The following is a 16,599-nucleotide window of genomic DNA, read 5'->3' as shown; positions in this document are numbered from 1 at the left end:
CTGTAACTTTCCATTACCATTTTAGATGCAATGACAAGAAAACCAGTGACAAAAAAAAGCAATGAACCGATAGCAGCTTTGCAAAATCCTCACATTCAAATTTAAATTCCTAGTTAGGAATAAAAATACCAAAAGATGAAGGAATGCCAAAGAAGGTATCAAACTATGCTCAGAGATAATGGGAACTGCAGATGCTGGAGAATCCAAGGTAACAAAGCGTGGGGCTGGATGAACGCAGCAGGCCAAGCAGCATCTTAGGAGCACAAAAGCTGACGTTTTGGGCCTGGACCCTTCATCAGAAAACGGGGATGGGGAGAAGATTCTGAAATAAATAGGGAGAGAGGGGGAGGCGGACTGGAGATGGATAGAGAAGATAGGTGGAGAGGAGATAGGTCAATCCAGGGAGGACGGACAGGTCAAGGGGGTGGGATGAGGTTAGTAGGTAGGAACTGGAGGAGCGGTTTGAGGTGGGAGGAGGGGATAGGTGAGAGGAAGAACAGGTTAAGGAGGCGGGGACATGCTGGGCTGGTTTTGGGATGCAGTGGGGAGAGGGGAGATTTTGAAGCTGGTGAAATCCACATTGATACCATTGGGCTGCAGGGTTCCCAAGTGGAATATGAGTTGCTGTTCCTGCAACCTACGGGTGGCATCATTATGGCACTGCAGGTGGTCGAGGATGGACATGTCGTCTGAGGAATGGGAGGGGGAGTTGAAATGGTTCGTGACAGGGAGGTGCACCGAGCATAGGTGTTCTGCAAAGCGGTCCCCAAGCCTCTGCTTGGTTTCCCCAATGTAGAGGTAGCCACACCGTGTACAGTGGATAAAATATACCACATTGGCGGATGTGCAAGTGAACATCCGCTTGATGTGGCAAGTCATCTTGGGGCCTGGGATGGGGGTGAGGGAGGTGGTGTGGGGGCAAGTGTAGCACTTCCTGCGGTTGTGCCAGATGTGGTGAGGTTGGAGGGCAGTGTGGAGCGGACAAGGGAGTCGTGGAGAGTAGTCTCTCCGGAAGGCAGACAAGGGTGGGGTTGGAAAAATGTCTTCAGTGGTGGGGTCGGATTGTAGATGGCGGGAGTGTCGGAAGATGATGTGTTGTATCCGGAGGTTGGTGGGGTGCTATGTGAGGACTAGGGGGATTCTCTTTTGGCGGTTATTGCGAGGCAGAGGGCGGGGTGCAAGGGATGAGGCACGGGAAATGCAGGAGACACGGTCGAGGGCGTTCTCTACCACTGCGGGGGGTTGGGGGAGGATGTTGCAGCCCTTGAAGAACGAGGACATCTGAGATGTGCGGGAGTGGAATGCCTCATCCTGGGAGCAGATGCAGCTTTTGTGCTCCTAAGATGCTGCTTGGTCTGCTGTGTTCATCCAGCCCCACACTTTGTTATCAAGGTAACAAACTATACTTTGAATTTAATAACCCAGTTACACAATATTTGCAGCTTACCTTCAGGATTACATAGTAAAGGTTTGAATTCAACTTTGCGATTACTATGCATAGTTCTGTTAAATTCAGACAGCAGCTGCCTTTTTGGTAGAGGTTCCTCTGAAACAAAAATCATCTGCTTCATTAGCATTTTTTAAATAGACATTACTTTAAAAAAATACCAATGCCCATTTTTCCCCCATTCTTATGTAGCAGATTGTTGTGAAATACATTTCTTGATGCCCTCCCTATTTTGCCAACATTATCATTATGCATATAAATGGAACGGACAGAAATCCCACAATACATTACAGCAAAAAACAAAAGTGGACAACTAAGGAGTCTTAGATATAAAATGAAAAGGTGTGTTAGAAGACAAATTTAAACAAATATTTTAATGTTGGATAAAGGAAAGTAGAGAATGGTTTAGAGAGAGCACTGCAGAGTGAAACGTGTTGAATGTTGGTCCGCAAATGTGTGGTGAGGACAATTCCAAAACAAGTGCGCATGAGGGTACTAAAGGTTGGAAGAAGTGAGATAGTTCGAGTGGAAAAGGTTGTTCAAAGATTTTAAGAGAAAAATGCGGATTTTAAATTCAGTCCTTTGGGGACAGGAAGTCACCGTAAACCAGTGAATGCAGCACTAACAGATTAGAGGACCACTTTGAATCACTTTGTCATTATAAAGGCGAAATGAGATGCTGGCAAAGGATGAAGAGTGCTCATAAGATTTCCTGTATTTGTTGGAATGGATTAAAAAGCAATAATGGTCAATATTGAGGAGTTGGAGGGAGAATTTTTTGCAGCATACACGAAGAAGAGTTAAAATGTAAGCACAAAAGCAAGCATTACTATTAGAAATCTAACAGTAAAACAGAAAATGCTGGAATTACTCAACTATTTTGGTATCATTTATTCAGAAACTAAAATGGGTAATGTTTCAGAATGATGGGCTTTCATTTGAACTGAAAAGACCTTAAATCTGTCACATGTATGGCAAGTACAGAAGCAGATAGGGAATGAGGAAGAACAACAAAACAAGAACTGTAATAAGGTGTAATATGTAAATTGAATGGGAAAGAAATGGTATAAAACAGAAAATGGGGCCACTAAAAGTGTGGCCAGAAGTAGCCTAAACGAGAAAGTAGTATCACGACCAATTGTTGCTGACCAAAAAGGTAAACAAAATAGAAAATGAGTTTGGTGGAGGATTATGTATTAATATGGAAGTTTTAAGGTGAAAGGTGATGACAGCAAACCCTCTTGTAGATCTGGATCAGGGTGGCATGGAAAGCTGCATTGTCAGAACAGGTATCACAAAGGAAGAAATAGGTAGAAGAGCAATGAATCCCTACAGGATGCAGGGTGTATATTTATGAGTCATTGTAGCAAACAGCTATTTTGGCAAGATACTCTGAATATTGCTGAGAAAAAAAAAGAAATTTTGTTGCAGCTTTTAACCTCTGTCAGTCAAGAATACAGGTTTTAGAGGAAAAATCAGCATTTAAACTGCATTAGTGAAGGGTGTTGATTGATTGGTTGATATATTATCATGGAGACTATGTCATATAACGATGATTAACAGCTATCTGCCAGGTTTTTATTCACCTGGCCGGTTGGCTCTGTTTGATCAGTGAACTGTCTTGAGAAACAATTCAGCAAGTGGCTATCACCTATTATGTTGAGTTGAAATAGGTGCAGTCTGTCTATATGTTCTTTATCTGCAAATAACAATACCCTGTGTATTAACATATTTCATTTCCAGGACACAAATGCACTGACAGTCCAAATGACAGTCCTAAATCAGTAATCAGTAATTCCTCGCATACTCAGAATAACTGTTGTCCAACTGCAAAATCACATTGAATGATGAACACGGTGTTGTGGGTTTTGTAAGTGCTGACTGGCTAATTATGGTGGGTCTCTTGCTTGGTTGCAAATATCCAAAAGTATGTGCTGTTTGATACAATCTGCCTTGTGACATTATACCTACATATCTGGCATTATACCAGCAGTGAAAATCATATACCATAATACTCATTCCAGAGTGGAGTAGAATGTTATGAGGGCTTGATAGCAGCAGCCCCTTAATGGCAAACCATATATCCCTCCTCTACTTGCACTTTTTACTTCTCACTGTTAAGTTAGACATATTTTGGATATATACAACAGAGTTTGGTTAGAAGAAACAACCTACACTACTGGGTGTATACAATAACCATCTAGCAGGAAAGATACACAAGGAAAAATAGACAAGTGCAAAAACTATACAGTAGTTATAGTGGGAAACTTTAATTATTATCCAATTATAGACTGAGATACTAATGGTTTAGACAGCAAAGGGGGAACAAGAACTTCATTGTGTTCAGCAGGATTTCCTAAATCTGTACGTTTCAAGAGTGTTTATCAAACCAATACCAGTGTCATGATGGAATTTTGGACAGGCCAGGCTTGTATCCTACGTAGTGTAACAGATTAAGAAGTAATGTGACGGAAAGATCATAAGGTGTTTTCAAAAGGAAGATGTGAAGAGGATGTCTAATGAGAGAGAGAGGTATAGATTCTTGCTAAACAAGGGGTTGAAAGGTCATCAGGATATGGTAGAGTGTGGCTTTGTGACTGAAATCAGTCCAGCCACGGATTTATTAAATAGCATAGTATGCTGGACGGATTGTATGTTCTGACCTTACATGAATTTGATTCTGAAGAATGATGTTAGACAAGTGGATCAGTAGTAGTATAGAAACATTTTAAAGGGCAATAAATACATCACCTTTGCGTTGACTGCAGAAAAGAAAGGAGCAATCCAGAGTAAAAATTAACTGAGTGAGAACACATCTGAGTGAGCCAGGTAAACCAGAATCAATTTGCAGGCAAATCATAACAGAAAAATGGGCTGCCTTTAAACAGCTGGTTTGAACATAGGAGAGATACATACCCGAGTGGAAATATATGAGAAACAAAGCCAGAGTTCCTGGCCAAAAGGGATACCAAGATGAAGCAGCTCAAAGGTGCATTTATACATTCACAGGGAAAGAAGTGTAAAGGGAAATAAGAGAAGCAAAGAACAGTATGGAACGACAATGCAGCTAACTTAAGACTGTATCTTCTTTAGGCATTTAAACGCAAAGGAACAGGATGGATTCAGGATCATTAAAGGAATTTATGTACCAAGAGCTTGGCTGAAGTACTATAATGATTACTCTGGGCGTCTTTGCTAAGGAAGATGCTGCTGCCAAATTCACATGCAAGGAATAAATAGTTGAGTCACAGGATGGGTTCAAAAATTGAAGCGGTAGAATTAGAAATTCTGGCTGTAGGTAAAGTTTATAAGACGGGATCAGATTCAGAGAATACTGAGGAAAGCTAAGACAGACACTGGGCATAATCTTCCATAGATACAGATAGTATGCCCCAGGCCTCTGGCACTAAATGTTATGTTTTTGCTCAAAATGGGAATGAGCCCAGCATCTACAGACTGGTTAGCTAAACCTCAATGATGGAAAAGCTTTTAGAAGCAAAAGTCCAAGAACACAATTAATTCACATGGACAAATAGGCATCAAGTAAAAAAACCAGCAACAGATCTGTTAAAGACAAAATCATGCCTAGTGCACGAGCTTGAATTTGTTAATAAAATGCATTGCTTGTGTAATGCAATTGATTCTGTATTCAAGAATTTCCACAAAGCATTTAATAAAGGCAAAGCCAATTGGCTTTTCAGCAAATTTGAAATCCCTGTACCAAGGGTACAGTGATAATAAGGATACAAGGCAGCATGGATACTACAAAACTGTTTGAGCACCTTGAACCAGAGTGAACTGTTGTATTTCTAACAGCACTGTAATTCTTGCCAAACAGGAAAAGAAAGTTGGCACCTCCTGTCAATCAGTGCAACTGTAGTTGTACCTGCTGCCGACAGTTATCCACTGTGCTCCTCCTATTCCCCTTCCCTTCCACTCCTTTCTGACTCCTCCCCCACCCATCTTGAGTGGGAACAAGGCCAGTGTCATGTTTTTTTTCTGTCTTGATTAGATTAGATTCACTACAGTGTGGAAACAGGCCCTTCAGCCCAACAAGTCCACACCGCGCCTTGAAGCATCCCACCCACACCCATCCCCATGTAACCCATGCACCACTGAACACAATAGGCAATTTAGCATGGCCAATCCACCTAGACTGCACACCTTCGGACTGTGGGTGGAAACTGCAGCACCCAAAGGAAACCCACGCCGACACGGGGAGAATGCATTGCTTGTGTAATGCAATTGATGTATCCAAGAATTTCCACAAAGCATATAATAAAGGCCAAACCATTGGCTTTTCAGCAAATTTGAAACCCCTAAGATCTAATGATCTTTGTTGTAGGCACGTGCAGGAATTAGTACTGCAATTACATGCACAGGGAGAGATTCCTCTGCAGTTCTGACATAGGTCTTGGGTTTGCCCAGGATTGGATACTAGGACGCAAGGCAAGATTTCTGTTATTGACATATGACAAGAAACGGTCATAAAGGAGTTGCAGAAAGCAAGTTTGAAGGCTTGTGAATATTCTGGAGGAAACTGCAGAACAAGGTGATGATTGACTACCCACCAGCATGGCCAAGCAGACTAGAAAATGGGTATTAGAACATAGGAAACAGGAACAGGGGTAGATTATTTAACCAGTCAAGCCTGATATGCCCCAGCCCTCAACTTCTCTACGTGCCAAATCCTCACGGCCCTCAACTCCACAATATTTCAAAAACATACCTACCTCCCATTTTAATGCTTTCAATAATGTCGCCTTCACATTGCTTAGAGGTACAGTATTCTAGACATTTACTAATTCTGGGGAAAAAAAAAGCGTTTTTCTAAACTCCAAGCCAATAAATACCTACTGTTTTTGTCTATTCTCCTTAAGTCAAATGCATCATCCCAGGACTCAGCCTGGTGATTTTTTTGTTGAGCAGCCTCCAATGCCCGTACGTGCTTCCCAACAACACCCTTAAAATTTGAGGAAACCATACAGCGTCTTCCAGGTACAAACTTTTCAACATCCTGTACATTTGTAACAACTGTAATTCCCTATCCTTAAACTCCAATCCCCTAACAATGGTGTAATTCTATTTGCCTTCTTAACTACATGCTGAACCTGCATGCTAAACATTGTTAATGTGCGTGAAAAACAACCAGATCATTCTGTACCGCACTTTCTTTGAAGTCTCCCTCTATTTAAATAACAAATCTGCCTTATGATTCTGCCTATTAAAGAACATGACCTTGCACTTTCCGACATTAAACATCACCTCTGGGTTTTTGCCTGCCCAACCTATCTATACCTACTTGCAGATGCCCTATCACAACATGCCCTCCCAAATACTTTTGTATGAGAAGCAAACTTGGTTACATGACAGTGTGCCCTTTCCTCCAAGTCCTTAATATGGATAATAAATAATTGAGGCCCTAGGATTGATCCTTGTGGCATTCCAGTAGTTATGTCTTCCCATCTGAAAAAGACCCATTAATCCTGGTGTTTTGTATCTTGTTTATTAACCCCAAGACCATGAGATCCGATACTGTGCAACAGCCCTTACACAGCACCTTATTGAATGTCTTCTGGAGATCCAAACAACTGTCCTTCCCTTTTAACAAACCTGCTTACTGTATCCTCAATGAGCTCTTGAAAATTTGTCAAATATGACTCCCCTTTCACAAAACCATGTTGACTCCATAAGAATTGATAATGAAAGATGTTAATCCCTAAGGAACGAGATGGGCAGGGTAGTCAATATCAATGAATTTCATGCAGTAGGCTACCTCTTAAAAAACAGTTAGTGATGATGACATTGCTTGAATGACAAGAAACAATCTTGTATCCACATGTTACAGTCCCTTTAATTGCAAGTTGCAGAACTTTCATCAAGTCTATTGGGCACCATTGTAACTCTTACCTTGTGGAAGCCCATGCATATCACATACAGCGTGGCCCTCATCAAAGTTCTCTCCATTATCTCTTAAAATCATTCCAGCAAGTTAGTTAGACATGATCATTCCTTCACAAATCTGCCCTAGCTCTTTAGAACTAACATTTTTCCATGCTATACATATTTCTCCCCAACCCCTCCCCAATCCTGAACCCTTGTGAATATTAAGTACAAATAGCTTATCCAACACCTTGTCAATTTTAAGCCCTTCTAATGAACGACTTCCATTTTCCATCACCAGGTAAGGAATTATCTCACTGGGAAAGAGAAATACAAATTATTAATTTAAGATCTCAGCCATGTGCAATAGGTTTAGTGAAACTGCAATTGAACTAAGGAGGAGTTTAAGGATGATAAGCTGGATTTAAAGGATTGGTTTGGAGCTGGCTTGTTGGAAGAAGAAGAGTTGCAGAGATGGAGAGAATCGAAGGCTGGCCAACAGCAACTTGTTTTTTGGGGATGAAGTATTGCTTAGTGTGCATTGTGTACTATGTTCAAACATCCTAATACTTAATAAGCTAATAGCTGATTTAAAACAGAATGAGCAATTTGCTGAATTTGCCAAGTATACGTACTAGTGGTGTACATTGGTGTGCCCAGGACTCAACTATTTCACATCATCTAGATTATGCCTTTATAGAAGTCAAAAATTACTTTAAATAATTTGACTAAAGTTAACATAATTTACCCGTTGTAGTCTTTACTTCTGATCGAAGTCTTTTTCCTGTTCTTAAGTCCGGTCTAATGGATTGATTAGCACAGTCATAGGTTGTTCGAAAGGACTTGTGAGGTGTAGTAGCAAAACATTTATCATCTTCTTTCAGAGTGTCTGAACCCTCTACAGCCACTTTTGCCATGTTGTTTTCCGGCACTTTGGGATACATGCCATGATTGCAATTCAAAGCATACGCTTTATGTGCAGAGTCACTGCTCAAGTTGGATGTTGATTTAATTCTGCTTCCAGTGATCATATTAACTCTCTCAGCAGAATGGCCCAATTCTTCATCGTCAACTGAATCTAAACGCATACTTGCTGCAGCTAAACTGCTTTCTTTTACCGTTACTCCTTTTCCTTTAGCAGTTTGAAATCCAGGCATGAAAACACTCTTCTTTGAATAATCTGCTAAACTGTTTGTTGATCTATTGATCTCCCTTTCACTTAACGCCACCTGGGAAGAATTTTGCAACACTGAAACATTCCCTGCAGCATTATTTGATAATTTATGAATCAATTCTGAATTTTCTTCTTCACATATTTGTTCTCTGCTCATAGCAGTATTAAAGAACAAAGAAGAACAGGCAGATGTTAACAGAATCTGAGGTTTTTTGCAAAATGCAGTTTTTGAGCTTACAGAAGAAGAATCACTATTGACAAATTCTTGTAATATATGGTTAACTTTCTGAAGTGCATCATCAGAAACAAAAACAGATTTTCCGCTTGCTGTGCTGAACCCAAGAGATGTTTTTTTGCTGGAGGTGTCTAGATTCCATGTTTCTTCAGAAAGTCTGTTTTCCTTGGAGTTTACACTATTGTCCATAATCTTAAATTTTTCATTAACTCCCACATCATTAACTAAGTGTTTGCATTTCTTCAAACATTCTTTTGAAACACATACAGACTTGTCACTTGCTGTGCCAAAAGCAATAGATCCAGTACTAAAACATTGTTGAGAAGGCTCAAATACATGAAAATCGTCTTGATCTGAAACTGAAATTTTGCTGTCTTCAGGCTCATCAACTGAACATTTGTCATGTATGTATTTCAAATTTGTCTCACTTGCTGAAACAACGTCACCACTTGCAGTGTAGATCTCAAACGATTGTTTAACTGGAAGAACAGTTATCCAATTAATCATATTTAACCTCTGTGGAAGGTTAGCTTCTCTATCATTTAAAATATTTTCCTCAGAAAGCATGTTTTTATAGCCTGCAGATGATATTAAATCATCTGGAATTCCCAATTTATCAAAGTCCTCTTCAACAAACAAAGCCCTTCCTTTACTTAGGGCCATTTCTGACACATTAACTCTCTTACCACTAGCAGTCTGGAAACCTCTCATTTCTGTACTGTTGGACAGATCCAAATGCTCGGACATCTGTTTGCTTTGAAAAGAAAATTGCGGCAATTCACTTTTAGAATTCATATGGTGAAGCAGTTCAGGATTGTGGGCATTCATCAACTGTTTCTTCTTTTCACTCTGAATTACTGGTGAGCCAATATGTGGACAAGCAGACACAGCTGAAGATGTTTCACCAGAACATTTTGTTGCTTTATGAAATATGTCCTCCTCAGCAAATAGAACTCTTGCTTTGTCAAGAGATGCTTTGCATACAGGAACTAACTTACCACTAGCAGTTTGAAATCCTTTCATACCAGTGTCTGCAGCAGCAAACAGTGAACTATTTTGAATGGAGTTGGTTTCAGAAATATTGCTGTCAGAGTGAACTATAAATGTAGGACAAACTGTCACATTTAATTCTGTCTGACTTCTCCTTCTTTGACTGCTGAGTTGCATACTTGTATCATTTTTCACCACTTGGCTTTGTAAAATATCTATACTCTCATCAGGTTGTTGATGTGTATTTTTTGCTACTTCAACTGCTAGCTGGGAGTTTGCAATACAGGAATCTTCAGTCTCAAACAAACATTTTGCTTTATCCAAGTGTCCTTCAGACACTGTGACTCTTTTACTACTTGCAGTCTGGAAACACTTTATTTCAGGATCAATTTTACTGTTAACTAATTCCTTGTTCCCAGTGTCTTCTGTGGCATTGTAGAAAGGCTGCCATGTACTCTTTTCCCAAATTGCATTTTTAATCGAACTCTGTTGCCCAATGCTCTCAGTGTCAGAATTTTTCAAGACATTTGGGTCAGTGGTCAAATATATTGTTTTATCTGGAGTTCTCTCTTCTGATTTAGCGAACCTCCTAGACCCCACTGGTTGGAAACCTCTTAGGTTTTTATCACTGATCTCAATTTTATGGCCATTCTTTAATATCTGCTCACTATTTTTACTGAAAACAGAAGAATGGCAGTCAAGAGCTGCACACAGCTGGTGTGACTCATTAGCTTTCAGAGTTTTTTGATCATCTGATTTACTGTGAATTACTTTTTCAAACTTGGTCACAGAATTTTCTAGTAAATACCCAAAATCATTAATTGCATTATTCTGAGCAGCAGTTTGATCATTGTCAATGTCCTCAAAGATTTTTGCTGCTTTTCTCAGACTCTCTACTGAAAGCTTTATTTTATTCCCACTTGCTGCACAAAATCCTCCATACTCCCCCTTAAATCTCATATCATTCAGGGATTGAACTGCCTGACCAAGCGGTTTGATTTTAACATCCGAGCCAAGTTCCGTACAGCTCACACTGACATTTGGTACTGTAGATGATGCAGTGTCTTTCTCTTCATTACTCAAGACAAAGGAATCAGCAAGTTTGTTTAACATCATTTGCTGTGTTTCTTCCACATTCTGATGACAGATTTCAGGTGTGGTGCTCACTTTTGAGTACTCTGTATGCTGATGAGAGTTACATGATTTGTTATCCAAATGCATTGAAGGTTCAATGTCCAAACTTTTACCAAAATTAATATCCTTCCATTTTTCCCACATAGGAGCTGGGGAAGTCTGATCTAAATGCTCAGTAATCAGAAGGTCGGTATCTTTGCTTGTTACTTTGACTGTAGACTGATTACTAAACTGCGTACATTCAAACTGGTTATCTGTATCCTCTAACATACGAAACAATTCTGTCAGTTCTGTTTGACTAGCAGTTAAATACGCGCATTTGCCAAGCAACTTTGGCTGAGATAAGATTAAAGAGGAATCAAATGTTTTTGTTTCTCCATTGGCAGATGGGGGCTGTTTAACATTTTCAGTGGTAAATTTGGGTTCAGGGGATTTAGTTTTAATCTTCTCTTTGGCTGAAGAGAAAAGACTATTACTTTCTAGGCTCCCGAATCTATTTTTTGAAGAGTTTTCATTTTTAAGTTTTCCTTTTGAAATGGTTTCAGCTGATAAATCTGTGCACCGTTGAGGTTTCACGCAATCGAGCCCATCTTGACAAGATTCAGAACTTCCAGATATCAGCTGATTTTGCGTGTTTTCTGAAATTGTACAAGTTTCTTTTGTCACCGGCACAAAACTGATCTCACCTTGTGCACTCTGAGATTTCATTCTGCATGAATTCTTATCTTCTTCTGTAACCTCAAGAGACTGATACAATTGTGCTCCAGTACTGGAGGCAGAAATAACTTCCTCTCTTCCCTTGTGAGAATTCATACATCTTGGTGTCAATTTGAAAGATTCATTCATAGTAATTTCAAAACCAGATATAGTGGAACATGGTGTATTCTTGCCTTCTGTAAAAGCACTTTCCATATATTTTGTTTCACATTCTGGCAATGACTGCACGAATACAGGTTTTGAAGAAGTCAAGAATGCATCAGTGTCTATTTCAGCAATCAGTTTTCTCCTCTTCAAAGTGGATGCCAACACTGCAATTTTTCTATTACCAGTGTGAAAATCCGCATTAATAGTACACTGTCTCTTTTCAGCTTCTAAACAAGTATAAGAGTCAAGTTGCTGCCTTTCATTTGGTAAACCCTTGTTAGTATCAAAACTTCCCTCTAATTGTTTCTCTTTACCCAAAAAAGTTGATATCTCCGTATTGCCTCGTGGTCTTAGTTGACAGAGTTCAGAAAAAGTGACTTTTTTTCCTAAAGTTCCCTTACATTTAAGATCATAAAGTTCCTTTGTTTTATGCAAAATATTAGTGATACAGGAGGACTGAGATGATACTGTATGAGATATTATTGAAGTGCAGGATAGTTTCTTGGTTGATAATTGTGTAGAAGGTGGCTTGTCGTCGAAAGCGGTGTTTCCACCAAGTTTTGTTTTATTGCAATTATAATGCAAAGGACTTTGACTGGCATCAGGTAAAGGTGAAAACCTAAGCTCAAAATAGGATCCTCCCTTATTCTCCATAACACTGTTTTCAATTACACATGTCCTCTCTGGCTGAACAGAGTTAACAACTGTAAGTACATGACTGTCCTCAGCATCTTCAGTCCGGGCATCAAAATGATTAGTCAATACCACTTCAGACTCAAAAGCTAACGTTTTAGCCACTGTGTGGCAAGCCATGGCAAAAATTCTACCGTCTCTTCTGTCGCAAGAAACAGGCTTGCTGTTCACAAAATGATCCCTAATCTTGCTGTTACTGCAAGCATCGGATACATTTTCACCAGTTTCATCCTTAAGATGTTGAGGCACTACTCCATTTTGTACACTGACACATTCCTTTGGAGGACAGTGATTCTGTTGCAGGTTTTCATTGGCTTCAGAGTGATTGATGCCAGGATCATCAATACTGGTAATCACTTTGTTTTCTTGGCAAGCAGCAGAAGTGAAACCTGAAAACAGAAAAGTACTTTGAAAATTTTAAAACAACACAACTCACGTCGCAAGACTATATAAGTAAAATTAATATGTCAAATATACAAATCACATCAGAAACGCATTAGCAACACTGAACAATATTTTTAAGCAAAACAAATCATTTAATTTTTAAAATGCAAAGTAAAATCTAGTGCTGAGCCAAGTTTCATTTATTTTCAGTTTGCAGGAGATTCTGGAAAGAATGTACTAATTTGTCATTTCTTAACTGTCTTGAGGGGAGAATGAAAATTCTGCAATAACTAAATAACTATGTATTCCTATGAACGATGACCTCATTCACAATTATATGTATTTTACTACTATATCCCCAAATCAGTATTTGCTAGGCTGTTGGTTATTCACACAATAAAATTTGTTATACATTAAACTTTGCTTCAATGCATTCATTTGGTACATAATGTTAAGCTTTAATATGTTTTTGCACATGAAGCTATCTGTAATTCCCCACAGAGTTTAAAAACTGTCAGCAACTAGTCACTATTCTTTTTGCAATGCATAACAAAGTAAATTAACAGTCTAACAGAAAGGAGGACTATGCTCAGTTCATGAATATTACAAATTTTAGTTTAAAGTCACTTATTTATAGAGCATCTAAAATTGCAAACATTTAGGGTGCAAAAGAATATAGTACAATAATATCACAGGATGAGTTAAACCTTTCGCAGACTCTATTCGCTTTCTGGAATCTTGAGCAGATAATTTGCAGAATGGCTGTTGTAACATTGGCTGAATCAGTGTTTTATTTTGCGATTCTGTTATGTCCAGAGATATGTTCTTTTGTGCTTGATGATTTGAAGGATCTTGCACAGTGTAAACAAATTTCCTTGGGCACCCTTTCAGACTAGAAAGCCAACGGTATTCCTCATTTACTTGACATTTTATCAAATCCTGAACCAGTGAGGAATTTTTAGCTGCATCTGGACATGTCACACAGTCAACACTGTCCCTGCGCATTCTAGAATCTACAGCAGAATACTGACAGGGAATATTGTCATTACTGAGAGAGTCTGTAAAACTGACTTTCTGATCTTCCAAAGTAGTTATGGGCTGTATTGGATTCATTTTATTTTCAAGGTTATTTCTCTCTTTCACATGTGCTCTTTCGTTCTTGCAAAAGGGAAGAAGTTTGATTGCTCCAGTTTCTGAATTCGGATCCAACCATTCCTCAACAAATGGTTGAACTGGTGTTGAATCATCAGTTTTATAATAATCTGCGCGAGGAATTTCAGAAGTGGGCAGCTTTGACAATTGCATTCTACCATGAGCATGATTTGGAGTACTTGCTTTCACTTCTGCTCTGGAATGCTCTGTGCTTTCATCAACTGTGCTGAAATCATAAGCAAATGCACAATGATTAAAATTAATCTTTGGTGTAGTTATTTTGCCTGTTAAAGAATGAGAAGTTGGCCTGTGTAATATTGGAATTATATTTTCACAGGTCACAGAACTGGATCCTTTAATGCTTTCTTCTAAAGCATTACCCAATTGCTGATTATTAGCTTCTCCATTAGAAATGAGTTTTGGATCACCAACATTTTTCAAACACAACATATCTGGAGAAGAACCTGCCACAGAATATTCATTCATCAAATGGTTCTCATCAAGTTCTGACAGATTTAGCTGAGACCAGACAGATGAAGAAGTTGTATTACAAGCTGATAATTCCTTCTCTGAATGGTTGTCATGTGAGTGACCATCAGGACTCTGGTTTAAATTGACGCCCGAGTCATCTGCATTCAAAAAAATCTGTTTGGGATGGCTCTCTTTAACTGGACTAAGAGTCAAGTTATTTGAAAAGATATTGCAGTCTGATTCCGCCATGATGCATTTCAAACACTTTTCATCAGCAGAGCAAGGTGATAAAGTTTTAACAGTGTTCGACCGAAAGTTGTGAACTGTAGAGTTTTGTATTCTCTCTCTAGAATAGAGTTTCACTCTTCTTGGTTCCAAATGTGTAGGCTCAGTGAAAGACATTGATTCATCAGACACTGTCCTAGAAATAAACAGCTTCTCATCTTCATCGCTTTTCCTATTAGATAAACTGCTTGGGTCATCTCCAGGCACTGAAAAACACACAACAGTTAACCCTTTGTTAAAAAAAAGGAGTATATGTCCCCACTCAAACAAGGCCACCAACTTGTGCAAGTAGCCATCAGAATATCAGTCAGCTGCAACTGTATGCTAATCACTCGTATGTGCGCACATAGATTGGCCAAGAAACATAAGGGACCTGCTCAGAACATCTGTTAAGACAGTCATGGCGCAAAATGTAAAGAATTAAATTTTATACAAATTCATTGTTAAAACACTATCAAAAGAAGTGTTCATGAAAAATGCACTTTACAGGTTGTGGTTCTGGCAGTTCAAAGGGATTTATTCAATTTTTTTAACAACGCGCAGCTTCTGTTCACAGTAGTGGTTCAAGAAGGCAGCTCGTCATCAAATCTTAAGGGCAACAAGGACAGCAATTAATGCTGGCCTGCATCTTGGCAGCAACGCCCACATCTCATGATGGAACTTCTTTTTAAGAGAAGTTTCACTGCATGGTTGTCACTCCTTCAAGAAATAACTCCTCAGGACATGCCAAGCATTTTTATATCAGCAGGGCAATATCCTAGATATCTTGATGTGATGTGGTTCAAAGTAAATCTTAACATACACTTCAAGAGGTTTCTAGGGGTTTGGGAGTGCAAGAGGAACAAAAATCACTCTCCATTTGACAGTGTGAAAATTACTTCTTGCACATTATTCTGCAACCAAATTCTTGACATTGGATAGGATCTCTGGCTTCCAACATAGAGCCAATGTTCACATTTTTGTCTCCACCTTGTACTGTGAATAATATAGGTAGTGCTATCTCTGTGACAGCTGTCTGCCTCAATCACTTTAGTGACGTAGCACCACAACACTGACTAGGCACATGCAGAACCACACCATGTCAACTAGCAATGATGTAGATAATAAAGTTTTAAAAACATTAAAATTGCTTAATTATCAAAGCATATGGCTTGAACAGCTTACAGGAGACAGAGGTAGTGTTGGAGCATTGGTTTTCAACTGGACACCTGTGACCAGCAATGTCCTGTAAGAATTGTGCTGGGTCCACTGCTTTTTGGGTGAGAATATAGGAAGTATGGTTCCTAAGTCTGCAGGTGACACCTACATTTGTGGTGTTGTGGACAGCGAGCAAGGTTACCTTAGAGGACAACAGGACTGATCAGATGGGCAACTGGGCCAAAGAGTGGCAGATGGAGTTTAATCTATAAATGTGAAGTGCTGCATTTTAGAAAGGGAAATCAGGGCAGGACTTGTACACCTAACTGTAAAGTCCTGAGGAGAGCTGTTGAACAAAGAGACCTTGGGTTGCAGGTTCATTGTTCCTTTAAAGTGAAGTTTCAGGTAGTCAGGGTAGTGAAGGTTGTGTTTGGTATACTTGCCATTATTGGTCACTGCTTGGTGTATAGGAGTTGGGAAGTCAAGTTGCAGGTGTACAGGATATAGGTTAGGCCCCTTTTGCAATAGTGCGTTAAATTATGGTCTACCTGCTACGGGAAGAATGTTGTGAAGCTTGAAAGGGTTCAAACAAGATTTAAAGGCTGTTGTCAGTGTTGGACAGTTCAGTTAAAGGGCACTTAAGAATGTTTTGAAGAGGTAACCAAGAGGATAAATGACGGGAGGGCAGTGGATGTTGTCTACATGGACTTTAGTCAGACCTTTGACACGGTCCAGCATGACAGGCTAGTC

General features: G+C 39.4%; 1 protein-coding gene across 3 annotated transcripts in view; it reads right to left on the bottom strand.

The window, feature by feature from the left end:
* The window catches only part of brca2 (BRCA2 DNA repair associated), a 105,191-nt gene that overhangs the window by 68,346 nt on the left and 20,246 nt on the right, over positions 1-16,599 (bottom strand). For all 3 annotated transcript variants that reach the window (XM_048533379.2, XM_048533380.2, XM_048533381.2), the window contains 3 exons: positions 13,512-14,918; positions 8,079-12,809; positions 1,448-1,546 (listed from right to left, as the gene is read on the bottom strand). In XM_048533379.2, coding sequence (XP_048389336.2) covers positions 1,448-1,546; positions 8,079-12,809; positions 13,512-14,918 — 6,237 coding nt within the window. The remainder of the gene's footprint in view (positions 1-1,447; positions 1,547-8,078; positions 12,810-13,511; positions 14,919-16,599) is intronic.

The sequence above is a fragment of the Stegostoma tigrinum genome, chromosome 6, assembly GCF_030684315.1.
Source record: "Stegostoma tigrinum isolate sSteTig4 chromosome 6, sSteTig4.hap1, whole genome shotgun sequence".
Taxonomy (NCBI): Eukaryota; Metazoa; Chordata; class Chondrichthyes; order Orectolobiformes; family Stegostomatidae; genus Stegostoma; species Stegostoma tigrinum.
Note: the sequence above shows the minus strand (reverse complement) of the source record. Positions and strands in the feature narration are given on the sequence as shown.